General features: G+C 34.3%; 2 protein-coding genes and 1 long non-coding RNA gene across 3 annotated transcripts; all 3 read left to right on the top strand.

Annotated features, from left to right (window-relative positions):
* Nucleotides 1–906: 906 nt before the first annotated feature.
* On the top strand, nucleotides 907–3,068 carry LOC123304861. Its single transcript, XM_044886425.1, has 2 exons — nucleotides 907–2,225; nucleotides 2,303–3,068. Exons 1-2 carry the CDS (start codon nucleotides 907–909, stop codon nucleotides 3,066–3,068), a joined length of 2,085 nt encoding a protein of 694 aa, XP_044742360.1.
* Nucleotides 3,069–5,031: 1,963 nt separating this feature from the next.
* Nucleotides 5,032–5,852, top strand: LOC123304859. Its single transcript, XR_006536806.1, has 3 exons — nucleotides 5,032–5,136; nucleotides 5,539–5,680; nucleotides 5,747–5,852. It is a non-coding gene; the product is annotated as an uncharacterized LOC123304859 (long non-coding RNA).
* An 8,312-nt stretch (nucleotides 5,853–14,164) lies between these two features.
* LOC123304860 lies at nucleotides 14,165–16,189 on the top strand. The gene is made up of 4 exons (XM_044886423.1): nucleotides 14,165–14,673; nucleotides 14,733–15,034; nucleotides 15,099–15,743; nucleotides 16,169–16,189. The coding sequence occupies exons 1-4, from the start codon at nucleotides 14,235–14,237 to the stop codon at nucleotides 16,187–16,189; spliced, it is 1,407 nt and encodes a 468-aa protein (XP_044742358.1). The 5' UTR covers nucleotides 14,165–14,234.
* The last annotated feature ends 9,298 nt before the right edge of the window (nucleotides 16,190–25,487 follow it).

Here is a 25,487-nt window from a genome sequence, read left to right as displayed (position 1 = left end):
TTCTGTTTTAGGTATACCGAGGATTAAAATGTTTATTTTGTTGGTAATCTAATTTTCTCTTTATTTTTATTTCTGTGTTTTTTATTTTATATTTACAACGTTTCTTATCTTACATTTTATTTTCAGGCTTAATCCCTTAGTTTTCTGATATTTTCATAACGATAATCCTATCTTAGGATTAAAACTTAATATTTTATTGTGTTTTAGGTGAAAGCAGGCAGTTACATTATTTTAGAGGGTGTAACATAAAGATTTATTATTATTATAATCGGGTAAATAATTTTAATTTAATTTTAAAGGTAATATTTTATTATTATTTGTTTCAGATTGATGCGGTTCTTTTTTCGGATTTGTAAATATTTTGTAATTTTAAGACTTTTTAATTTTAAGAAGTTTAATGCTACTGAAGAGGATTGCCAAAGCAATCGAAACCGGTCTAGCTAATTAATAATTTTATAATCTAGCTAAATATTTTTATTGTGGGTCCTTAAGGGGATATATTTTAACAAAATGCATAATACAGCCCACAGAAATGCTCATCTTAATTTGAATAATAATTTGGTGCCCAGACCAAAGGAGCAGTTATGTAAGTTTTTTAAATTATCATTAAAATTTCGTTCTCTTTCAGCGGATATATCGTTTTTAAACAATTGTTTAAAAGCAAACGTATTTCCAAAATTTTTATGTATTAATTCTAGCTCCAACAGTCCGAATGCTCGAAAAGCAGTTGAGTTCGCGAAATATAAATGGTTAGTCTTGGAAAAAAGTCAACTTTACTGTTCACGCAGCAATTTTGAAACGGAAAAATACAAACTACACTTAATGCTGACCAAAGATCTTAACGAAAAGGATTTCCAGAATTGGCTATTATGGTACCGGAAAATCAACGAAATCATTGACCACAAAATGGAGCAGACATATGATCGACACAACAAGAAATTGTTATCGCTCATTTCAATTCAACAACCCAGGGCAAAACAAATGACCAGCAATGACAGGAGGAATGATAATAAACCAAGACAAACAGCCATTCATAATCAACTGAATATAGTTAAAAACATATCAACAAAGGAACTTTCAACGGAGGAACTGCAATTATTAAATAAAGGTCTCAATTTTTCTTTGAAACCCCTAAAAACACCGATCATTGACATCATCGCCGACGTAGAAACAACCATCAAAAGAGCTCCAGAAAGTGTAAAGCACCAGATCAGGAGAAACGTTTTACCCATCCTACGACCAGAGGAAAAAGAAATCAACCATCATATAACTCATCACAAAGCTGTAAAATCGCTTACGGAAAAAGGAGTCACGATCACCAAGGCAGATAAAGGTAATGCTGTTGTTGTTTTAGATAAAGAAGATTACATTCGACGGATGGAAAAACTATTACGGGAAGGACCATATGAACGTGTCGAGAAGGATCCACTCCAAAAGAATATCAAAGAGGTAAAAGAGGTGATCAAACAATGTCAGGCGCTGATTGGAAGCAGAGATCGTTTGAAGTTACAATCATCAAACCCACTAACTTCTAGATTGTACGGATTGCCGAAAATTCACAAGGAAGGAGATGGTATGCGGCCCATTGTATCCGGGATCAACTCACCAACATACAAGATCGCGAAATGGCTTGTGTCAGAATTTAATAAATTCAACAAGCCGACAGGTGATAGTGTCTTGAATTCTATGGAACTCATAGAAAAACTTAAGGGTGTAAATTTAGTAGATGGGGATAAGTTTGTATCTTTTGACGTAACGGCCCTTTTTCCTAGTGTGCCAATTAATAAAGCGTTGGACCACCTGGAGGAATGGTTGACGGAGAACAATGTGCCTGAACTGGAAAGAGGAGAATATCTCCAATTAACCAGATTATGCATGGAACAAACTTATTTCCAATTTAATGAAAAATTTTATAAGCAGGTACATGGAACCAGTATGGGCAACCCATTGAGCCCTTTTTTAGCAAACATATTCATGTCAAGATTGGAAAGGAATTTAAAACAAGCAGCGGAGTATTTCCCACAACATTGGTATCGTTATGTAGATGACATATTTACAATTATAGATACTAAGAAAACGAGCGTACACGATTTTTTGGAATTTTTGAATAAAGCGGAACCCAGCATCAAATTCACCGTGGAAGAGGAGCAGGATGAAAAATTACCATTTATGGATCTCGAAATAGCGATAAGTTGGCGTTCAACATTTACAGGAAACCGACAAATGTAGATAGGTTTATTCCAAAGGACTCCTTTTCTCATTGGAGCCACAAAATGGCCGCTTTTAATTTTCTTGTTCACAGGTTAACAACATACCCATTATCAACAACAAACTATAAGAAGGAATTGGATTACATAAAAAATGTGGCGGTACTCAACGGATATTCAACGAACGTAATTGACCAATTATTGAAAAAGGCGAAATGGCGGAAGTCCCTTAAAGAAACAACAACATTGTCAACGGAAGAACCAGTCCTAAGAACATCATTGACCTTTTATGGCAAAAAAACCAGCCAAGTATCGGAGGCCATGCAAAAATATAACACAAACCTACAAGTGGCATATACATCGAAAGGGAAATTGAGGTCAATGTTATGTAATACGAAGGATCGTATTCCAAACAACAAAAAGTCAGGTATATATAGAGTTGATTGCGCAGATTGCTCGAAAGGTTATATTGGCCAAACAGTCCGTTCCCTTAGCGTACGCTACAAAGAGCATATAGCGCATTTTAACAATAAAAGGAAGGAAAAGTCATCAGTGGCATCACACGCCATGGAAACGGGACATCAGATCGGTGAGATAAAGTTGTTAAAATTAGTCAACATTCCATCGAAACTTGATGCCTACGAAAGTTTGTACATCAACAGAATGGGAAAGAACGCTTTGAATAGCGACAAAGGTCCAGTACCATTCTCTGACCTGTACAGCCTATGTGTAGATGCCAGCCAATCAACAAAGGTCGGCCAGCCATTGGATTCAAATAAAAGAACCAATCAAGGGCCGGTACCTCAACGAACGAAGCATATAAGACAAGCGAAAATCACCAAATTTTTAACAGTTAACTAGAGTACATGTGACGATTAAGTTTATTGCTTAATTATACTTGTGGTGTACACTTTTTACCTGTTTTATTTGAATGGTGATCGAAAAACAATACAATTTGGGCAGGGTTTCTTTTAGTTACCTGTTTCATTTGTGTTGTCTCGAGAATCGATATTTTATGCTATTTTTCATCTTTTTTATTTATCTTTCCTATTATTATTTTTTGATTTAATTTTTATTTTTTATTTTTGCTTATCATTTTTACTTAATTTGATTTTTTGTTTGTTTCAGTTTGTCATTTGGTAAAATTTTTTATTTTTTCAACTTATTTTCTTGTATTTTTATAATTTTGCTCACTTTCATTTTTTTATTTATTTTATATTTTATTCTGTTTTAGGTACACTAACTAATTATTTCTTCTGTTTTAGGTACACTAATTAATAATTTCTTCTGTTTTAGGTACGCTAATTAATAATTTCTTCTGTTTTAGGTACACTAATTAATAATTTCTTCTGTTTTAGGTACGCTAATTAATAATTTCTTCTGTTTTAGGTACGCTAATTAATAATTTCTTCTGTTTTAGGTACACCATTTTACTTCATTTGGTAATACTTATTCTTTTGTTCTTTAATTAATTCTATTTTTATTTTTTAATTTTTGTTTTTAATTTGCTTATTTTCATTTAATTTTATTTTGGTTTGTTGCAGGTTTTTCTAAATTCTAATTATTTATTCTGTTTTAGGTATACCGAGGATTAAAATGTTTATTTTGTTGGTAATCTAATTTTCTCTTTATTTTTATTTCTGTGTTTTTTATTTTATATTTACAACGTTTCTTATCTTACATTTTATTTTCAGGCTTAATCCCTTAGTTTTCTGATATTTTCATAACGATAATCCTATCTTAGGATTAAAACTTAATATTTTATTGTGTTTTAGGTGAAAGCAGGCAGTTACATTATTTTAGAGGGTGTAACATAAAGATTTATTATTATTATAATCGGGTAAATAATTTTAATTTAATTTTAAGGGTAATATTTTATTATTATTAGTTTCAGATTGATGCGGTTCTTTTTTCGGATTTGTAAATATTTTGTAATTTTAAGACTTTTTAATTTTAAGAGGTTTAATGCTACTGAAGAGGATTGCCAAAGCAATCGAAACCGGTCTAGCTAATTAATAATTTTATAATCTAGCTAAATATTTTTATTGTGGGTCTTTAAGGGGATATATTTTAACAAAATGCATAATACAGCCCACAGAAATGCTCATCTTAATTTGAATAAGGCTGTAGGATGTTTGTTTATCATTCGATATGTGTATACATTAATTTTTTTAATTATTTGTTTTATGTCTACTTGAATTAATTGATCAAAAATGTGAGATAACATACCACTTATTTTAAATATTTTAACAATTGTTGAATGAGAATAAACTATTTTTTTATTAATTATCATTACTTTTTGATTATTTATTAAACAAAGTGTTATGGTTATTCCATTTACATCAAAACTAATATCTTCACCAATATTGATTTCTGTAGATGATTGTAGAAACACCATTATATATGATTGCAATTCCAAAAATAAATACCACTGTCTTACATCCATAAAAATCGAATACTTTCTTGATGAAAATATAATCTTCTCTCCCATTGTAGATGGATCAATACCAACACCTTTGGCATTTATAAGAGGACTTTATATTAAAATCTTCCTATTAAATTACCAACTGTGGTATGTTGACAAAGTGGAAGCGTTTTTTATCCGCGATCTTAGTAAGTGTGATCGAATCTGAAAAAAAAAATTAAAGTGGACAAAGGAACGGTCTAGGATGGAGTAGTAGTCTGTGAAGTGACTACAACTCTATGGACTATCAATAAATGTCAAAGTATTTGAAGACAACAAAACACATGTAAGTAATTTTTTTTTTTTTTTCTTAGATTAATTTATTAAATTGAAATATAAAAATTCTTTTTTTGTTTTTAGAGTTTACAAACATGTCTTCATGTAATCATTAAATGAAATACAAAGAAAATAATATGAACTAAAATTCTCCAAGACAAATGCACAATATGACATAACCTCTTTAAGGTAAGGTTTTTGTTTGTTAAATTAACTCAGTGTTTTTTCTTTTTTTTTATAAAATATGTTAAACTATATTGAAACTGAACCGTTCCGATCTTGTAGTTAAATTCTTTGGTGGAGTGATCCAATTCACCACCTTCTGTCTCCGACCCGTTACTCAATTTATTCTAATATTTCACCGGGCAGAATACCGTGAAGCTTAAATTCCGCGAAGTGTAGCGCCGAGCGAGAATTCGAGACGCCCTTAAATGGCAGTCTAACTCGTGGTCCGCTACACTTCCAAAACGCGGTATTGATCCCGTTCCACACAAATTTTATATATGTAATTAAAATCAGTCGGAAAGATTCAGTTGCGTATTTTTTTTTTTTTTTAAAACTACGTATTTAAACTTTTAAAAATTTTTGTAGGTAAATCTCCAACTACTCGCGCATACGAAGTACGACAGAAGGAAATAATAAACGTACCTTAAAATTCTAGGAAAAACCACCACAGGATGACCGAGCGATACACAACCAAACAAACAACACCAGCCGTTGATGAAATGTCCAGGTATAATTAATTTGATCGTTCAAGTAAGTCCACTTCTTGAAGTTAAACCAATTATCTTTATTCCAGATTAAAAGACCCAATCCATCAATTGTCCGATGTAATATTCAAAACGTGCTCGCGTTGCGGGCACGGACGTGTAAAATTATTAATTTTTAATAAATTTTATAACTGATCCTTGATGTGTACCATTCAACGGTGATTTTTTTCAAAAAAGCTCATCTTTAAATTGTCTGAGCTTTTTAGCTTCGTTCTGTATTCATGCGCCGAACTACGTTGTTATTGTTTGTTAACTTTTAATAATTGTTGCGCGTGGTGGTCATTCACACGTTAGTGTGTACTAACGTCCGTTCACACGCTAACGTGATTTTAATTCAACTTTTTTAATTGACTAATTTTGTTAGTCTTTTTATTTTATTTTATTTTTTTTTTGTGTGTGTGTTTAGATTTAGATAGGGTTTTTTATTTATTTATTTATTTCTATTTTTTTTTGTATTTTCTTTTGTAAATATTTCTTTTCGTGTTCGTGTGTTTTAATGATTGTTACCTTTTTCTGTCCCAATGTTTTTGATCGCGTTTACTACTCTAATTTAAAAGATTTTTAATTACTATCAGCCAAACCTACAATCAAAATACTGTGAACCGAATTGAACGGTTCACACCTATTGATCTTACTGGATTTAAAAAATATTTACGTTCCATTATCATATTTTTTTTCTTATTATAAAAAGTATGCTTGATGCGGTTGATGTTGTTGTTAAACAAACTCAATATCATATGAGTTAAACTTATTTACACCTTTCACAATTACATATAGTTCAGGTGCTTCCATAATTTTTTCAATTTCTTCTGCTTTTGATAACGGCTGGGTAAAGTTATCAAACAATCTTCCAATTCTAACACCCATTTATTATCAAACTTGGTTTTATATGATTGAATAAACTGCACTAAATACTTTTTATTCACTTCTAAATTTCTAAATTTAGCAAATGGTTTCAACTCATTACATTCATTTAATATTGCAGACATTTTTTTTCAAGTATTTTATTTTTAAACGAAATAACAACAGTAGTAGAAGAGTCACAGGGATTTCAGCGCAGTTGGATGGTACACTTTTCCAAAAAGGGCAAACCTAGGTGAATGTTGGAAACCTCGGAAGTTGGAGGGGATAGATGACGTCATTGACCAATAGTAAATCAAGATGGCGTTGGGAGGTGTGGTGGGGCGTGGCTGACAGAGCGTTAGTGTGTTTCTTGGCGGAAGTGGGGCTTAAAGTGGTGGGCGCGGTTTTGGAAGTGGGGGTTAAAAGGGGGCGGGAATTGGACGTTAGATAATCGAGCCCACTTTCAACCCCAAAGTATGGTACACTTTTCCAAAAAGGGCAAACCTAGGTGAATGTTGGAAACCTCGGCATTGACCAATAGTAAATCAAGATGGCGTCGGGAGGTGTGGTGTTGGGGAATAATGGCTGCCTAAGCATTGATGACGTCATTGGCTTTGACCAATAGTAGCACTGTAAAAATCAAGATGGCGTTGGGAGGTGTGGTTGAATTGGTGGGGAGGAATGGCTGCCTAAGCATAAACGGGAAATTACCAGGTGACGTCATTGGCTTTGACCAATAGTGGTGCTTGACGGGGGGTGAACGGGGGGCGGGACGTTGACATTAGTCAGCAATTTTCAAGAATATGTTAATTTGACCTTGAAAAATATTGTAATTTGACACTTTAAATATACATGATAAAATTCAAGACACGTGACCGGATGTTAATATTTTTTTTTTTATTGAATTAGCAATGTAATATGACACTTGAAATTTACATAATAAAAATACATGTTCAAACTTGTTTGAATGGACTTTGATCTTAAAATAATTTTACACGTGTCAGCAATTTTCAAGAATATGTTAATTTGACCTTGAAAAATATGATATCATCATCTTGTAACAAGTTCAAACTTGTTTGAAATAATTTTACATGTGTCAAAACACGTGACCGGATGTTAATATTTTTTTTTTATGATTAAGCAATGTAATATGACACTTGAAATTTACATAATAAAAATACATGTTCAAACTTGTTTGAATGGACTTTGATCTTAAAATAATTTTACACGTGTCAGCTATTCTCAAGAATATGTTAAATTGACCTTGAAAAATATGATATCATCATCTTATAACAAGTTCAAACTTGTTTGAAATAATTTTACATGTGTCAAAACACGTGACCGGATGTTAATATTTTTTTTTATGATTAAGCAATGTAATATGACACTTGAAATTTACATAATAAAAATACATGTTCAAACTTGTTTGAATGGACTTTGATCTTAAAATAATTTTACACGTGTCAGCTATTCTCAAGAATATGTTGAAATTGATTTGACCTTGAAAAATATGATATCATCATCCTGCTACAAGTTCAAACTTGTTTGAACATGTTCAAACTTGTTTGAACATGTTTAAACTTGTCTGAATTCGAAGAAAAAATAATTAGTTTGAATTACGATTATAAAAATATCAAATTACAACTTTTTTAGTGGTGGGGATAATGCTATAAAAAGTGATGTACGTAGCTGTTGAAGTATCTCTTTTGAAATTCACCTTTGCTTCAGTTAGTTTTTTCCGCATATATTTTTTACGTTATTTTTATTATTATTATTATTATTATTATTGTTTAAATTTGAAATTAACGTATTCATGTCTGCCAAGGAGGGAGAGAGGATACAGGATTTACACCCCAGAGCCTCCCATCTCCTTGAGAGACATAAATCTCCACAAGGCAGCTACGTCTTTTGAAGAAAGTTCACTGACTTGTGGCCGTGTAGTCTGTACGTCCGTCAGTCCACGCGACGTCTGTTGGTCCGTCTGTTTTCCGAGTCGGTGGTACGTAAGTCTGTCTAATGTCCTGGTCAAGCAGGCTCCGTCCCTGCACCGCAGCGATGTGGAACCTACTAAAAATAAAAAAAAATAGAAAAAGAAGAAAGAAACTTCAAGGGCTGTTACTTGAAGACAGTCTGATGCGATCTCAATGTACGAAGGGTGCCTATAATGACAGCCTTCTGCATAGAAGAGATAAGGTGACGAAGATGAGACCTGCAGACCGGAATTTGAGATAGATTCGTCTCGAGAGTTGGACGAATTCCGCCTAGGCAACCGATAATGAGGACAACCATTTTGACTGAGTAGCCAGGGTGTAGTTGTCGTAGTTCTTGTAAGAGATCAAGATATTTAGTCCGTTTTTGCTCCTCCTTCGTGACTATGTTCGTTTCTGCAGGCGCAGAGAACTCGATGACGTACATAGTCTTAGATAAGATATCCTGGAGCACTATATCAGGCTTAGTAGCAGAGAGCTGCCTGGTAGTTGGGAACGAGAAATTCCAGAAGATAATGCATTTCTCGTTCTTGACGACGGACTCGATCTCGCCTGGAGCATATGGTAGGACTGGCGTAGGGTCCACTTCATACTTGTGTCTCAAGAAGTAGTACAGCACGCGGAGGGCAGCGTTATGGCGATGTATGTAGGTGTTCGTGGCATAAGAAGGACATGCCGAGATGAGGTGCATCAGCGTCTCCGGCTGAGATTTGCACGCTCTGCACATAGTGCTGGGGACTGCTTGCTTATATACATACTTTTGGTGAGTTAGCGTCGCTATCACACCATCTTGGGCAGCGATGATAAAGCCTTCTGTTTCGGACTTGAGTCCAGCTGATCGGAGAAAAGAGAACGTAAGATCAACGGAAAGACTACAGGTGTCTAGATGACGGTAGAACATTCCCTGATGGTCACGATTCCGATGATCTTCGAAGAGGGAGCGTATTTCAGCTCGTTTTACAGCTGAACGAAGTCGAGATTTGGAGAGAAGGACCACGTTATCATCAAGATCACGATTAGACGGATCAAAAGCAAGGCCCAATTTAGACGCTGCATGTTGTGCTGCAGAGAACAAGAATGCTCCTTTACCCTGTAACTCATGATCGCGCACGAGTTTCATAAGAGGGTCAGAACTATTTATGACCTGACAAGCTATTCCTAAAACTACCCTATCATGTAGACATTCAACGGATAGGAGACCTCTACCTCCTTGCTGCCGTGGGAGGTAATTACGCGGTACAGAAGCACGTGGGTGCAAACTACGATTAACGTTCATGAGTTTGCGAGTGCCTCTATCAAGTTCCTTAAGCTCCTCTATTGTCCATTTGATGGAACCAAAAGAATAGAGAAGGATGGGTATTGCAAGCATATTAGTAGCACGGATCTTATGGATCCCAGACAATTCTGATTGCCAGATTTGTCGAAGACGGTGCCTATACCTGCCGCGAAGAGCTTCCTTGACAGTAGACACACTTTGAATGTGGTTTTCACCGACACCCAAATATGTGTAGAGCTCTTCTTCATCGAGATGTTTCACGATGCTTCCATCTGTGAGCTGCACGTCTGCATCGTAATCAGGGACACGACCCCTCTTACAATGAATGACGGCACATTTATCAAGTCCGAATTCCATGCCAATAGCCTTCGTGTACTGATGGACAGCTTTGAGAGCTTGAGATAGACTGCTCTTAGAAGAAGCATAAAGTTTCAGGTCATCCATATAGAATAGATGAGTTACCTGATGCTTCCTATCTGCCGGGGGACCACAACGGTAACCAGTTTCTTCTCGCAAGCGCAAGGAAAGGGGCATAAGGGAGATGCAGAATAAAAGCGGGCTAAGGCTGTCGCCTTGATAGACACCACGCTTATACGTTACCAGATCTGTTGAGACAGTACGTTTACCACATCTAATGGTAAATTTGGTCTTCCACAAAGGTAACAGCTCTTCGATGCATCTGATGATATCGGGGTGAATTTTCAAACATTTGAGCAGCACCAATATGAGTTGGTGAGAGGTAGTGTCAAATGCTTTCCTATAATCCACCCAGGCCATACTCAGGTCGCGCTGATACTGACGAGCGTCTTGACAGATACATCTGTCAACAAGAAGATTATCTTTGCAACCTGATATACCTCGTTTGGAGCCGCGTTGCTCGTATATCATCTGCCAAACCGGTTCTATGGTTGTGAGTATGCGTTCATTAAGAATGGAGGTGAACGCTTTGTACACGGTATTGAGACATGTAATCGGGCGATAATTGCTCGGAACTGAAAGGTCTCCTTTCTTGGGAATCAAAACTGTTCGTCCTTCCGCGAACCACGTTGGAAAGGTCCCGTACCCAAGGATGTATGAAGTAAAGTGCCTAGCAAGATGTGCGTGTGTGGAAGTTAAACGTTTCCACCAGAAGTTGGACACAGCATCCATGCCAGGCGCCGAATGATTCTTCTTGCCTTTGAAAGCAAGGGATACTTCATCAGCGGTAACAGATGTTAGGACCGCTTGTTCTGCTAGGCGCGCGTTGCAGAACCTTTCGAACAGTTTGATTGGTCTTATATTTTTATCTACACTAGTCGACTTTTCATATAAATCACGCCAGTAGCCATCGATTTGCTCTATCGAAGGTGGATTCTCGACGAGAGAAGGGGGTTTTGCAAATAAACGGGAAGGATTCGATACAAAGATCTTGTTCTCTCGAATACACTTCTCGCGTTTAACTAGCTTTTTCCGAGCGAGAGCTAGTGCACGTATCTTTTCAATGTTTCGCTGCTTGATAGTGAGCAGGATACCCTTGTTTAGTGTGTGGTGTTGGTGCCTGAGTTCACGCGCGAAGGCTCGCACCTTTGGGGTGAAGGGTTTACCAGCTTTCTGGTACTCTAACACACACTCGATACGTGATACCGTCTGTCGTAGAGGGGTCAACTTGGAGTCAAGTTGCTCTATACGCTTGCGTGTTTTCTCCTCGGCTGTCTCAGTAGACTTGGGGGCAGGAGAAAGAGCACACATTGCAGCATAGACTGAGCTATCAATTTCGAGTAGGCTACTTGTGTGATTTAGATGATCGTCGACGATCTGGTTGATTAAAGCAAGGTCTTGTGCTTTGGCAAACGTTTTGCGGTACTTGGGACGTTTGCGTTTGGAAAGGTCATTATCGGTTATGAACAGAATATTTTGAAACCGTTCTTTAAGCTCTTCCAAACGAGTGTTTGGTGGCTCAGCAGGAAGGATCGCAGTTTCCTCTACGTTCGCTTCCGTGGTCGAAGTGAGTGGCGTGGCTGTTTCCGCCGTTAACACAGGTAGTGCTGGGATATCTCCGGGTATCGGAGGCGTAGGTGGTGAAGCTTCTAACACAGGTGAAGGTGGGGTATTTTGACATACCCGATCCTGTGTCTCAGTATCAGATCTCTCACTCTCTAATACTGGCTCATCCTGAGATATTCCATCCTGCGTCTCAGCGACTAATGTCTCACGTGTAGAATGAACTACACCAATAGCAGCCGGCTCTATCTCATCACCTCGATTCACTTCCGCTTGCGTAGTCCTGCATCGTTTCTCTTGTCCTGTTCGGGGTTTGTCAAATCCGGTTTTTTTGAGACGGGATACTTGATCGCGTAGATGTTGCGATTTCATATAGGAAAGTTCGGGATGCTTTTCGCACCAGAGGGTGTGCATCCTGCCCATATAGCCACGTCTCGATGGTTCACTTGCTTCGTAGCAAGTGAGCAGGTCAGCCTTAAGTGCCTTCGTCCATTGAAAGCGCTGAAGACGACTGTTTTGTGTGCTCGCTCGACTTTCTTGAGAAGTGCCTTGAGATGGCTCTTCGTCGTCAGCGGCACGTCTAGTCTCCGGGACTAGCCTGGGATCCAAAGCCAAATTTGATTGCTCTCCCTCATATCCGTGAGAGCTACCCCCTATAGGTAAGGTAGAAGCGTCACCTGCAGGGGGGCGGGGTTCTGTAGGACTGGGTCGACTACTACCCGCCTGAGGACCGAAAAATCTGCTTCTCAAATTTGACATTTTTTGGATTTGACTCATTTAGCTCCGCTGAGTCAGCACGGACCCACCTCGTTAGCCCATCACTTTGAGCGGAATTGATGGTTACCGGGTATGGCACGTGTCCTAGTGTTAGGCTCGGACGTGAGGTTAGGGATTGCCTGCCCTTATTATTATTATTATTATTATTATTATTATTATTATTATTATTTTTTGTTTTTGGTATATTTATTATTCTAAACTTAGTCTATATATTTTATACAAAAAACAAATATTACTCAGTTGTAAGTTAACTTTAGTGTTGAACGTTCGGTAACGTATATTTTGCTTAGTATTTGAAAATATAACGGTAAGTGTAAAATTTTTTAAATATTATTGTGAAACTTAAATATAATTTTTTGAAAGATGGACACCTACGAACGAAATGTTATGCAGACGCTAAACGTGGTACCTCAAGGTGGTAGCACTGATATGATGAAGAAAGTGGAGAGAGCGTTGAGGCTCATCAAGACGGTGGAGGAAGCTGAGCGATGGATGATACTTAATAAGCAGAACATCCGCTTATTCAAAAAGATGTTGATGTTAAAGAAAGAAAATCCTCTGCGTCTTGAAGCTAATATTGGACTTTGTAAATCATACCAGCGGCAACTTCACCGACTGCGATTAGATTTAGTTAAGCAAGGTGGTGGTGTCACCAAAAAACAAAATCGACATCTAATCTGGGAGACAATTGAAACCCACCACCAGGGCAGGGTGAAGACTGGTATGATTACCAATTTGGATTATAAAGATCCAAATATATTTTTCAACCGGGCATTTCCAATGTTTAGAAGACACGTTCGGCGTGAGCTAGTGAATCATTCCCTCAAGGTAAGTAAAATTTAAGATTTATAATTTAAATAGTCTAATGAGATTTTATTTCAGGTGTATATTATGTTCACGGGCAATTTCATTAAGCCCACCACCAAAGAGGAGGATTTGAAAACTTTTATAACGTCGGCCAAGGAAATGTATCTGACAACGGACATGCAGGAGTGGTACACTGATCATGTCAAAAACTATTTGTTGAAAAAATTGGAAGAATTCCAGGAACGCGATAGCGGTTGGGCTCTTGACATGATCATAAATATTCGAGTCCACATGAATAAGTACTCTCCGATCACAGCTGGAACATTTTGTGAACTACCACCAGTCATCAAAAATAAATTGGCTGTGATTAATGTCCAGAATAAAGACCAACATTGCTTTTTATGGTCGATAATGTCAGCACTTTACCCGGTTGAAAAGGATCCTCAACGTTTAACTAAGTACCCGCACTATAAATATCATTTAAAATATGATGGATTAAAGTTTCCCATGTCTCTGGATCAAATTAATAAATTTGAAAAGATGAACCCGCAGCTATCGATTAACGTGTACGGCTACAAAGTTACGTTTCTACGTGATTTAGAAATTTTCCCTGTACGCGTTAGTTCGAACACTGCGGGGAAGAAAATTCATCTATTGGCTGTGGAGAATGGGAACAGTCACCACTTTTGCTTGATAAAAAATTTAGCAAAGTTGGCTCGATCGGGTGTAACAAAATACAAGAATAAAATTTATTTATGCGATCGATGTCTCAACTATTTTGCTACAGAAGTCAAACTCCAACAGCATTCAGTAAATTGTGGTGAGAAAGAAGCAGTGCGGGTACGAATGCCTGAAACTGATGACGAGCGGTTCGTTGAGTTCAAAGATTTCAACAGCAAGGAACGTGTTGAGTATATGGTGTACGCTGACTTTGAGGCGTTATTGGTACCACAACATCATGAAGACATGGAAATGGATCATGGGTCTTATACAAAAAATATTCAAAAACATGTACCCTACAGTGTAGGTTACTATGTTCATTGTACCCATGATCCCAACCAATCGTTTTATAAGGCATACCGTGGTGCTGATTGTGTCAAGTGGTTTGTTCATGAACTGGAACAAGTAGCGTACTCATTAGAGCAAAAAATAAAACACGTTAAACCAATGTATCCGCTCACCGTCGAACAAGAACTGGATTTTATGTCAGCAGAGAAGTGTCACATTTGTGGTAAAGATTTCGTATCCAATTCCATACGTGTTCGCGACCATTCACATCGCACAGGTAATGCAGGTTATTTATTATTTTTTAATTTCATCTAATTTTATATTAATCTATTTTAGGTATCTACCGTGGAGCAGCACACCAATTTTGTAATCTGCATTATCAAGATTCAAGGGTGATACCTGTTGTGATGCACAACTTAAGTGGATACGATTCGCATTTTATTATTGAAGCTCTGCTGACGGAAATCGACGGTCAAGTTGATGTGTTGCCCATCAACAAAGAAAAGTACATCAGTTTCACAAAGCACGTCTCGGACATTCAATTAAGATTCATTGATTCCTTCCGATTTCTCGCAGACAAGTTGGAAAATCTGGCCTCATATTTAGATAATGATAAAAAATCCATTTTACATAAAGAGGTAAATGATAAAAAATAATTAATTTTTAATACAGGGTTGTAATTTGTTTTTTAATTTTTTATAGGTCAGTAATGATGAACAATTTCAATTGCTAACGAGAAAAGGTGTATTTCCATATGAATACATGAGTAGCTGGGGACGTCTCCAAGAGACAAAATTACCACCAAAGGAGGCTTTCTACAGTGTGTTAACAGATGAACACATAACGGATGAGGATTATAACCATGCGATACAGGTATGGAACACATTCAATTTACATACACTAGGTGATTATTCAGACCTGTATATGAAAACTGATGTGTTACTACTTGCGGATATTTTTGAAAATTTCCGTAACACTTGTATTCATAGCTATAATCTCGATCCTAGTCACTATTACACACTTCCTGGCTATACGTGGAGCGCCATGTTGAAATACACCAATATCAAATTGGAATTGTTCACGGATATTGATGACTTGTTGTTTATCGAGAAAGGAATCAGAGGCGGTGTAAGTCAATGTTCTAATCGCTATGCTAAGGCAAACAATAAGTACATGGAAGAGGGGTATGATAAAACTCAAGAAGATGTCTACCTTATGTATTATGATGTGGTGAACCTATATGGTGCAGCAATGTGTGGATACCTACCAACAGGAAATTTTAAGTGGGTCGACACACCAAACATCGAGGATGTTGCAGATGATTCACCAGTCGGGTACATTTTAGAAGTAGACCTTGAAATACCCCAACATCTACATGATAACTTTAGCGATTTACCGCCATGTCCGGAGACAACGAAACCACCTGGATCAAAACAAAAATATCTTCTGTCAACCCTTTACAATAAGACCAACTATGTCGTGCACTACAGGAATTTAAAACTGTATACACAACTCGGTGTTAAGGTAACAAAATACCACCGTGTGTTACAATTCGATCAATCTGCATGGTTGAAACCATATATTGATTTCAATACCGAGATGCGCAAGAACGCCTCAAATGAGTTTGAAAAAGCATTATTCAAACTCATGATTAATGCCATCTTCGGTAAAACCATGGAGAATGTGAGGAAACATCGGGTTGTGTACATACGAAAAAATTGGGATGGAAAACATGGTGTGAAGAAGTTAATTGCCAAACCCAATTTTCACAGTATGATGGTGCTCGACAATGACGTCAGTATTGTTGAAATGAAAAAATCACAGATACGTTTCAACAAACCCATCTACATAGGCTTCACAATTTTAGACATATCGAAAACGTTTGTGTATGACTTCCACTACAACTACATGTACCAACGGTACAACCCCACAAATGTCAGGTTATTATACACAGACACCGATAGTCTAATTTATAGCGTGAGAAATACTGACGTCTATGAGGTCATGAAACAGGATATTAATCGTTTTGATACGGCTGACTATGCACCCGACAACATCTATGGTATGCCACTACGTAATAAGAAAGTCAAGGGTTTAATGTCCGATGAAAATAATGGTGATGTTATGCTAGAATTTGTCGGATTACGTAGCAAAATGTATGCTATTCGGGTGCAAAATAAAAAAGAGACTAAACGATCCAAGGGTCTCAAGAAGTCAGCTATCCGAAAACTTACTTTTGAGGACTATAAGCGGTGTTTGCTTGAGAACCGTAACTTTTACCGTGTTCAGCAAAGCATCCAATCCAAGCGACACCGCTTACATACCATCAAACAGCAGAAAGTGGGCTTATCACCATTTGACCAAAAACGATACATTACTCACAATTCATGTGAAACAAAACCATGGGGCCACTATAGCATTATTTGTTGAGTGTAAGTATTTTATATTTTATGTTTTTAATATTTAGCTAATTTTTGCTGTTGTTTCAGAAATGTGTCCTGCTGTTGTTGTTGTGATGATCCTCAAAGTGGTTCGGTATTGTGATAGGTGTACAAACAATTGATATAGTAATGCGCATGAACAATTGATAGAGTAGTGGTGGGGGTGTCAAAAAACTGATAGTTAGGTAGAATTATTGTAGAAAACAATTTAGTGTTAGTTATAACATACAAAATGCAAGACTTTGGTAATCATAATAGTGATAACAACTGTATTGTTAATATGATTAAAGATAATTGTAGTTTAAGTACTTTAAACAATGTGTTAACAAAGTATTTTAAAACATTAGTTAATATGGCAATTAAATGTGGTCGACCGGAAACTTTAAACTACCTTATTGATAAGGTAGAACAAATGGGCTTAGAAGTGAAATTTTCCCCCATCGTCAGACGATGAAGACAAACAAAATTGGAACTGGATTTTAAAAAATATCCACTCTGGACAAACAGATGGAATTGTAGGACTATCCATTTTTGAACAATCTTACTACAGTGTATTTACATCAGACGAGTTATCCGACTATGTTCAAGTGAAAGAAATAATTGAAAATTATCTTATGAAGAAAGATGATGATGATGACAATGGACACTTTTCAGAATAATAATTATAATGTATTTTCGATAATTTATAAATATATATTTTTTAAATATTATTATAATACAACTCTGTTTTTATACTTTTCAGAATAATAATTATAATGTATTTTCGATAATTTATAAATATATATTTTTTTAATATTATTATAATACAACACTGTTTTTTTAAATAAGAAACTTACAATAAAAATAATATTTTTACAATGTGATATTTTTTATTTTTTTTTTTTTATAAAACACAAATATGTTCACAAAAGCGGTCCACTATGACAAAAATTTTTTGTTACAAGTATGTTCATAAAAACGGTCCACTATAAAATAAGACTTTTTTTGTCAATATATGAATCGTGTAAAGTGTCGAACACTAACCACCTGGCTTTAACGTTGGATCCACGTTTAGCTTAGACCTTTTCCATTAAATGAATGTTCGGATCGTGAACTTTTTGTAATTCTTCGGCATAGAAACCACCCTTTATATCTTCGTTGCTGTTATCCTTCAATAAATATACAGGTCTGTATCTAAACAGGTCTGTATGTAAACAGGCCTGTTTAATACTGGTTTTAACCTGTTTAATACTGGTTTTGACCTGTTTAATACTGGTTTGAACCTGTTTAATACTGGTTTGAACCTGTTTAATACTGGTCTGTATCTGTTTAATACTGGTTTTGACCTGTTTAATACTGGATTTAACCTGTTTAATACTGGTCTGTATCTGTTTAATACTGGTTTTAACCTGTTTAATACTGGTTTTGACCTGTTTAATACTGGTTTTAACCTGTTTAATACTGGTCTGTATCTCTTTAATACTGGTTTTGACTAGTTTAATACTGGTCTGTATCTGTTTAATACTGGTCTGTATCTGTTTAATACTGGTTTTGACCTGTTTAATACTGGTTTTGACCTGTTTAATACTGGTCTGTATCTGTTTAATACTGGTTTTGACCTGTTTAATACTGGTTTTGACCTGTTTAATACTGGTTTTAACCTGTTCAATACTGGTCTGTATCTCTTTAATACTGGTTTTGACTAGTTTAATACCGGTCTGTATCTGTTTAATACTGGTTTTAACCTGTTTAATACTGGTTTTAACCTGTTTAATACTGGTTTTAACCTGTTTAATACTGGTCTGTACCTGTTTAATACTGGTTTTAACCTGTTTAATACTGGTCTGTATCTGTTTAATACTGGTTTTAACCTGTTTAATACTGGTCTGTATCTGTTAAATACTGGTTTTAACCTGTTTAATACTGGTCTGTATCTGTTTAATACGGGTTTTAACCTGTTTAATACTGGTTTTAACCTGTTTAATACTGGTTTTAACCTGTTTAATACTGGTTTGTATCTGTTTAATACTGGTCTGTATCTGTTTAATACCGGTTTTAACCTGTTTAATACTGGTTTTAACCTGTTTAATACTGGTTTTAACCTGTTTAATACTGGTCTGTACCTGTTTAATACTGGTTTTAACCTGTTTAATACTGGTCTGTATCTGTTTAATACTGGTTTTGACCTGTTTAATACTGGTCTGTATCTGTTTAATACTGGTTTTGACCTGTTTAATACTGGTCTGTTTAGAAAGAGGTTTTCAAATCTAACAAGCATCATCAATCAACCCATATAATATGCTCTTTATATGGAATATAATAAATCAACTTGTACTATAGATTAGATAAAAAAATTTTATTTAAAAAATTATAATTTTATATTAAAACAAAATACATAATCATCTAATTTTTTAATATTATTTATACTTAAAGTGTCATATTTATATGATCTTTTAGGTAGGGTGTCACACATAAAAACACTACAAAAATACGGAATTTTAAATTGTTTAGCATACGCATGTAGATCTGTATCGTAAAGTGCTCTGGGTTGTATTGAAATTTTAGTCTTAGTTACATTGCATTTTCATAAACAACAACCTGCTCTGAGTGTTTATTACCAGAAAATACAGACACACAAACATATCATGGTCGTCTATTTTCAGATTCACTATGAACAATAATATGTGGCCCTAGTGGTTGTGGTAAAACCAATGTTATGTTGAATTTAATTTAAGATGAAAATGGTTTACGCTTTGAAAACATTTATGTGTACAGTAAATCTGTTTACCAACCGAAATATCAATTACTAGAAGAGGCTTTAAAATTAGTGGAAGGGGTTGGCTATTTTTCCACTTAGTGATACTAGTGAAATTCCTAGTCTGAATGAAGCTCGATAAAAAAGTCTTTTCATTTTTGATGATGTGAGCTGTCATTCACAACAGAGAAGTAGAGAATACTTTAGTATGGGTCGTCATCGAAAAATTGATTGTTTCTACCTATGTCAGAGCTACACACGTGTTCTAAAGCATAACATAAGGGGCAATGTTAATTGCTTGGTGCTATTCAAAACGGATGAAATGAATCTAAAACACATATTCTACAATCATGTTGGCTCTGATATGAATTTTCAAAAATTTCATGATTTATATCGACATTGTTGGAGTTCACCAAATGGATTTGTTGTAATAAAATTTCCATTCCATAATCATACATTATGGAATGGAAATTCTTCAACACAACAAGAATCAACAATGAATCGTAAATTTGTGGAATATTCTCAATATATTATGGAGAAAACTTTTTATTTAAATAAATCAAAGAGCAAGTTAATTACTATTTGTATTGAACTTAAAACGTGGAATGTTAGAATTAAATTATTATCGAAATTTCGTTCGTTGGTATTAAAAACAGAAGATTGGTTTGATTTATTGAATCAAAAGTCACAAATTATGTTATTCATGCTAAATGATTTGGATGATGTGCAAATGGAAATTGGTAGTTTTAAATCATCTCTAACCAAATATCAAAATAATAAAGTGTTTAATGTGTGGGATGAAAATGATCAAATTATGTTGGGTGAAGTAACAGTGTTTGAATTATTTAGAATTTCTGGATTTATGAATGTATTTATAGAAGAATATAAAAACTTAAATATAAAACAAATGATCAACAACATAATATTTACGGCTTCGAAAATTACTGGAGGAATGCTGACTTACGAAGTTATTGAAGATACAATACAGAAAGTTGGATCAAAATATGGAGCAATTAAATATTTCGCCCCTGAATGAACTTTTTTATTCTTATTATGAGATTTTTCAATTATAATAATAATGTATTTCTATTTTAATGTAAACTTATCAATAATTAGTGTGATTTTTCTGACTATATTACTAATATTACTACTAATGTGTTGGTGTAGTTTTTTAAACGAAAAATGAATTCAATAAAAGGAAATATAAATTAAACAATTAATTATTAAAATTTCAAAAACTTTATTAAAATATACAAATTTTATGTAAAAAATATTTATTTTAAATAAATGGTAATAATGATATACAAATGTTTTTTTCGTTAAATTTTTTATACATATTTTCAGCATTTTCTAAAGCACACATAGTATTGGAATATTTGTGATTTGTACATCTTCGACTTGAGTAATTATTTTTTAATTGCTTCAATGTTTCATAACATTTAATATCTTCAAAGTTGTATATTTCTCCATCAGTATATTCTTCAACCCATTTTAGTTTTTCTAATCCTTTTACGATGATCACATCAAAATTTTTTAAAACGTTTCTTATCAACTGTTTACGTTCACTGTATGCGCAGTGTCCATCTATCCAACTTATTCCATGATAAAATTGACTTAGATAGCGCACTTGTTTTTGAATATTTAAAGTTAAGCTTGACAATGGTTCCGGTGATTTGAAAATAAAATGTTCAACATAATTTGTAGAAACCATAGCAAATTCTTTAATAATAAATTTGTTTTTTTTTTTGATTTTTAAATCCTTGTACATCTACAAAACAAGTCATAATATATTTTGTTTTAAATTTCTATTTGCAATTGGTTCCGGAGGGACACTGCTCTCTTCTGCAGACAAATTTATAATGATGATAACACAATTAGTACTTTTTGACTTCATTCGTTATCGGATTGTATTCTACAACTCGATCATGTAAGATCAAACAAAATGCTGATGTATTCTCTGGTATATTTTGCAAGCATTTCAATTCTAACCTAACATCTACAGGTCCATTTTTTATATTTTCAGCTTGATGTGAACAATCCAAAACATTATTGAGAGCAAGACATGCGCAACTATTTAAAAATTGTAACATCAACAAACGCTAATAGACGGAATTATGACTCTCAGGGTCAAATTAACATATTTATTGAAGGATTACAACAACGAAGGTATAAAGGGTCGTTTCTATACCGAAGAATTACAAAAAGTTAAGAATTACAAAACGATCCAAACATTTATTTAGTGGAAAAGGTCTTAGCTAAACGTGGATCCAAAGTTAAAGTCCGGTGGTTAGGGTTCGACTCTTTACACGATTCATATATTGATAAAAAAAGTCTCCTTTTATAGTGGAACGTTTTTATGAACATACTTGTAACAAAAAAAAAAAAATTTGTCATAGTGGACCGCTTTTGTGAACATACTTGTGATTTATATGAAATAAAAAATATCACATTGTAAAAATATTATTTTTTATTGTAAGTTTCTTATTTAAAAAAACAGTGTTGTATTATAAATATTTAAAAATAAAAATACATAGATTTTATAAAATGATTTTTTATTCGGAAATTTCTGATGTATAACAATAAAATATATATATCTTGCAGTAACAAAATTCAATATAGGAATGATTTTAAAATAATGCTTGACTTTCTTCTTCGATGTCAACACAATTTTATAGCATTACCCCCACCACTAAAAAAGTTGTAATTTGATATTTTTATAATCGTAATTCAAACTAATTATTTTTTCTTGGAATTCAGACAAGTTTAAACAAGTTCAAACAAGTTTGAACATGTATTTTTATTATGTAAATTTCAAGTGTCATATTACATTGCTTAATCATAAAAAAATATTAGCATCCGGTCACGTGTTTTGACACATGTAAAATTATTTCAAACAAGTTTGAACTTGTTACAAGATGATGATATCATATTTTTCAAGGTCAAATTAACATATTCTTGAAAATTGCTGACACGTGTGAAATTATTTTAAGATCAAAGTCCATTCAAACAAGTTTGAACATGTATTTTTATTATGTAAATTTCAAGTGTCATATTACATTGCTTAATCATAAAAAAATATTAACATCCGGTCACGTATCTTGAATTTTATCATGTATACTTAAAGTGTCAAATTACAATATTTTTCAAGGTTAGATGATATCTATTTCAACATATTCTTGAAAATTGCAGACTCATAATATTCTTTTCTTGGAATTCAGATTTGCAAATTATTATCTAACACGTTCAAGTGTCATATTACATTGCTTAATCATAAAAAAATATTAGCATCCGGTCACGTGTTTTGACACATGTAAAATTATTTCAAACAAGTTTGAACTTGTTACAAGATGATGATATCATATTTTTCAAGGTCAAATTAACATATTCTTGAAAATTGCTGACACGTGTAAAATTATTTTAAGATCAAAGTCCATTCAAACAAGTTTGAACATGTATTTTTATTATGTAAATTTCAAGTGTCATATTACATTGCTTAATCATAAAAAAATATTAACATCCGGTCACGTGTTTTGACACATGTAAAATTATTTCAAACAACCCCACCACTAAAAAAGTTGTAATTTGATATTTTTATAATCGTAATTCAAACTAATTATTTTTTCTTGGAATTCAGACAAGTTTAAACAAGTTCAAACAAGTTTAAACATGTATTTTTATTATGTAAATTTCAAGTGTCATATTACATTGCTTAATCATAAAAAAATATTAACATCCGGTCACGTATCTTGAATTTTATCATGTATATTTAAAGTGTCAAATTACAATATTTTTCAAGGTCAAATTAACATATTCTTGTAAATTGCTAACTAATGTCAACGTCCCGCCCCCCGTTCACTCTCCGCCACTATTGGTTAAAGCCAATGACGTCATCAATGCTTAGGCAGCCATTATTCTCCTCCACCACACCTCCCGACGCCATCTTAATTTACTATTGGCCAATGCCGAGGTTTCCAACATTCACCTAGGTTTGCCCTTACGTCCCGCCCCCTGTTCACTCTCCGCCACTATTGGTTAAAGCCAACCCCCCCGTTTAGCCATTCCTCACCCCACCACACCTCCCAACGCCATCTTGATTTTTACAGCGCTACTATTGGCCAATGACGTCCCCCCTCCAACTTCGCATTCAACCGAGGTTTGCCCTTTTTGGAAAAGTGTACCATCCAACTGGGCTGAATTCGATTATCTCATCTAACGTCCAATTCCCGCCCCCTTTAACCCCCACTTCCAAAACCGCGCCCACCACTTTAAGCCCCACTTCCGCCAAGAAACACACTAACGCTCTGTCAGCCACGCCCCACCACACCTCCCAACGCCATCTTGATTTACTATTGGTCAATGACGTCATCTATCCCCTCCAACTTCCGAGGTTTCCAACATTCACCTAGGTTTGCCCTTTTTTGAAAAGTGTACCATCAAAGCGGGGTTACTTGAGGTCAAACTGGCCCAGGAGTGACTTGACTCTTCTACTAACAGTTTGCTTCAATGATTCGAAATATAATGAAAAAAATTTTTTTTCATAAAATAATCAATTTTCATATCATCTTGTTTTCTTACATATCCCTCCAATTATTTTTGTGACGTTTTATCAACTTCCGTTAACCACAAACCACAAAGGATTTCATTAAAACCGCAGGCGACTATAATTAACCACAAATTTTGTATTACTTAAAAAATTAATAACCACAGCTATTTCCTCTTAATATGCTTCCTATAATAATTTTCTAAATGTAAATGTTTTTAAAAATAATTTCTTATTACATTCCCTTAAGCACTAATTATTTCTTATCTTACAAAAATTTATTTCCTGTTAACCATACCAAAAGTCATAATTTCAAAGGGCTCTAGTCTACCTCTCAACTGAACCACAAGGTAATCTACACACTTGTCTCACTCATATTTTACTTCGCTTAAGAATTATTTCTTATCTTTCAAAAATTTATTTCCTGTTAAACATACCAAAAGTCATAATTTAAAAGGGCTCTAGTCTACCTACTGAACCAAAAAGTAAATCTACACTCCACACACTTCTCTCACTCATATTTTACATGTATTTTTCCTATACCAATTTTTTATACCAACTATGATTTCTCTTATGGGATTTAACATGGGCTTTGATCGTAGAACTGTCATAGTATAACTACTTTAGCCCAGTCATAAAGAACCTCTATGTATACATTTTGACTTACTTGGATCAAAATTTCAATGATTTGTATAGTCATGACATTCTAGTTGTAAAATCGGAAATTTTCAAAAAATGTTTTTTCTATCGAAAAATGTCAAATTTGATCATTTTTGGCCCATTTATACTTAGTCCAGTCATAAAGGACCTCTATGTATACATTTTGACTTACTTGGATCAAAATTTCAATGATTTGTATAGTCATGACTCTCATGTTGAAAAATCGATAATTTTCAAAAAATGATTTTTCTATCGAAAAATGTCAAATTTGATCATTTTTGGCTTATTTATACTTAGTCCAGTCATAGAGGACCCTATGTATACATTTTGACTTACTTGGATCAAAATTTCAATGATTTGTATAGTCATGACATTCTAGTTGTAAAATCGGAAATTTTCAAAAAATGTTTTTTCTATCGAAAAATGTCAAATTTGATCATTTTTGGCTTATTTATACTTAGTCCAGTCATAAAGGACCTCCATGTATACATTTTGACTTACTTGCATCAAAATTTTAATGATTTGTATACTCATGACTCTCATGTTGAAAAAACGAAAATTTTCAAAAAATATTTTTTCTATCGAAAAATGTCAAATTTGATCATTTTTGGCTTATTTATACTTAGTCCAGTCATAAAGGACCTCTATGTATACATTTTAACTTACTTGGATCAAAATTTCAATGATTTGCATAGTCATGACTCTCATGTTGAAAA

Source organism: Chrysoperla carnea, unplaced genomic scaffold (genome assembly GCF_905475395.1).
Source record: "Chrysoperla carnea unplaced genomic scaffold, inChrCarn1.1, whole genome shotgun sequence".
Taxonomy (NCBI): Eukaryota; Metazoa; Arthropoda; class Insecta; order Neuroptera; family Chrysopidae; genus Chrysoperla; species Chrysoperla carnea.
The sequence above is the reverse complement of the archived record's forward strand: the minus strand, read 5'-3'. Positions and strand labels throughout refer to the sequence as shown.

What these genes read in the sequence shown, in the direction of transcription:
- LOC123304861 (XM_044886425.1), top strand. Translation starts at nt 907, where the DNA reads ATGGAGCAGACATATGATCGACACAACAAGAAATTGTTATCGCTCATT. An exon ending in TTTACAGGAAACCGACAAAT is followed by an intron (nt 2,226 to 2,302) that starts GTAGATAGGTTT and finishes TCTTGTTCACAG; the next exon opens with GTTAACAACATACCCATTAT.
- LOC123304860 (XM_044886423.1), top strand. Translation starts at nt 14,235, where the DNA reads ATGCCTGAAACTGATGACGAGCGGTTCGTTGAGTTCAAAGATTTCAAC. An exon ending in CGACCATTCACATCGCACAG is followed by an intron (nt 14,674 to 14,732) that starts GTAATGCAGGTT and finishes AATCTATTTTAG; the next exon opens with GTATCTACCGTGGAGCAGCA. An exon ending in AATCCATTTTACATAAAGAG is followed by an intron (nt 15,035 to 15,098) that starts GTAAATGATAAA and finishes AATTTTTTATAG; the next exon opens with GTCAGTAATGATGAACAATT.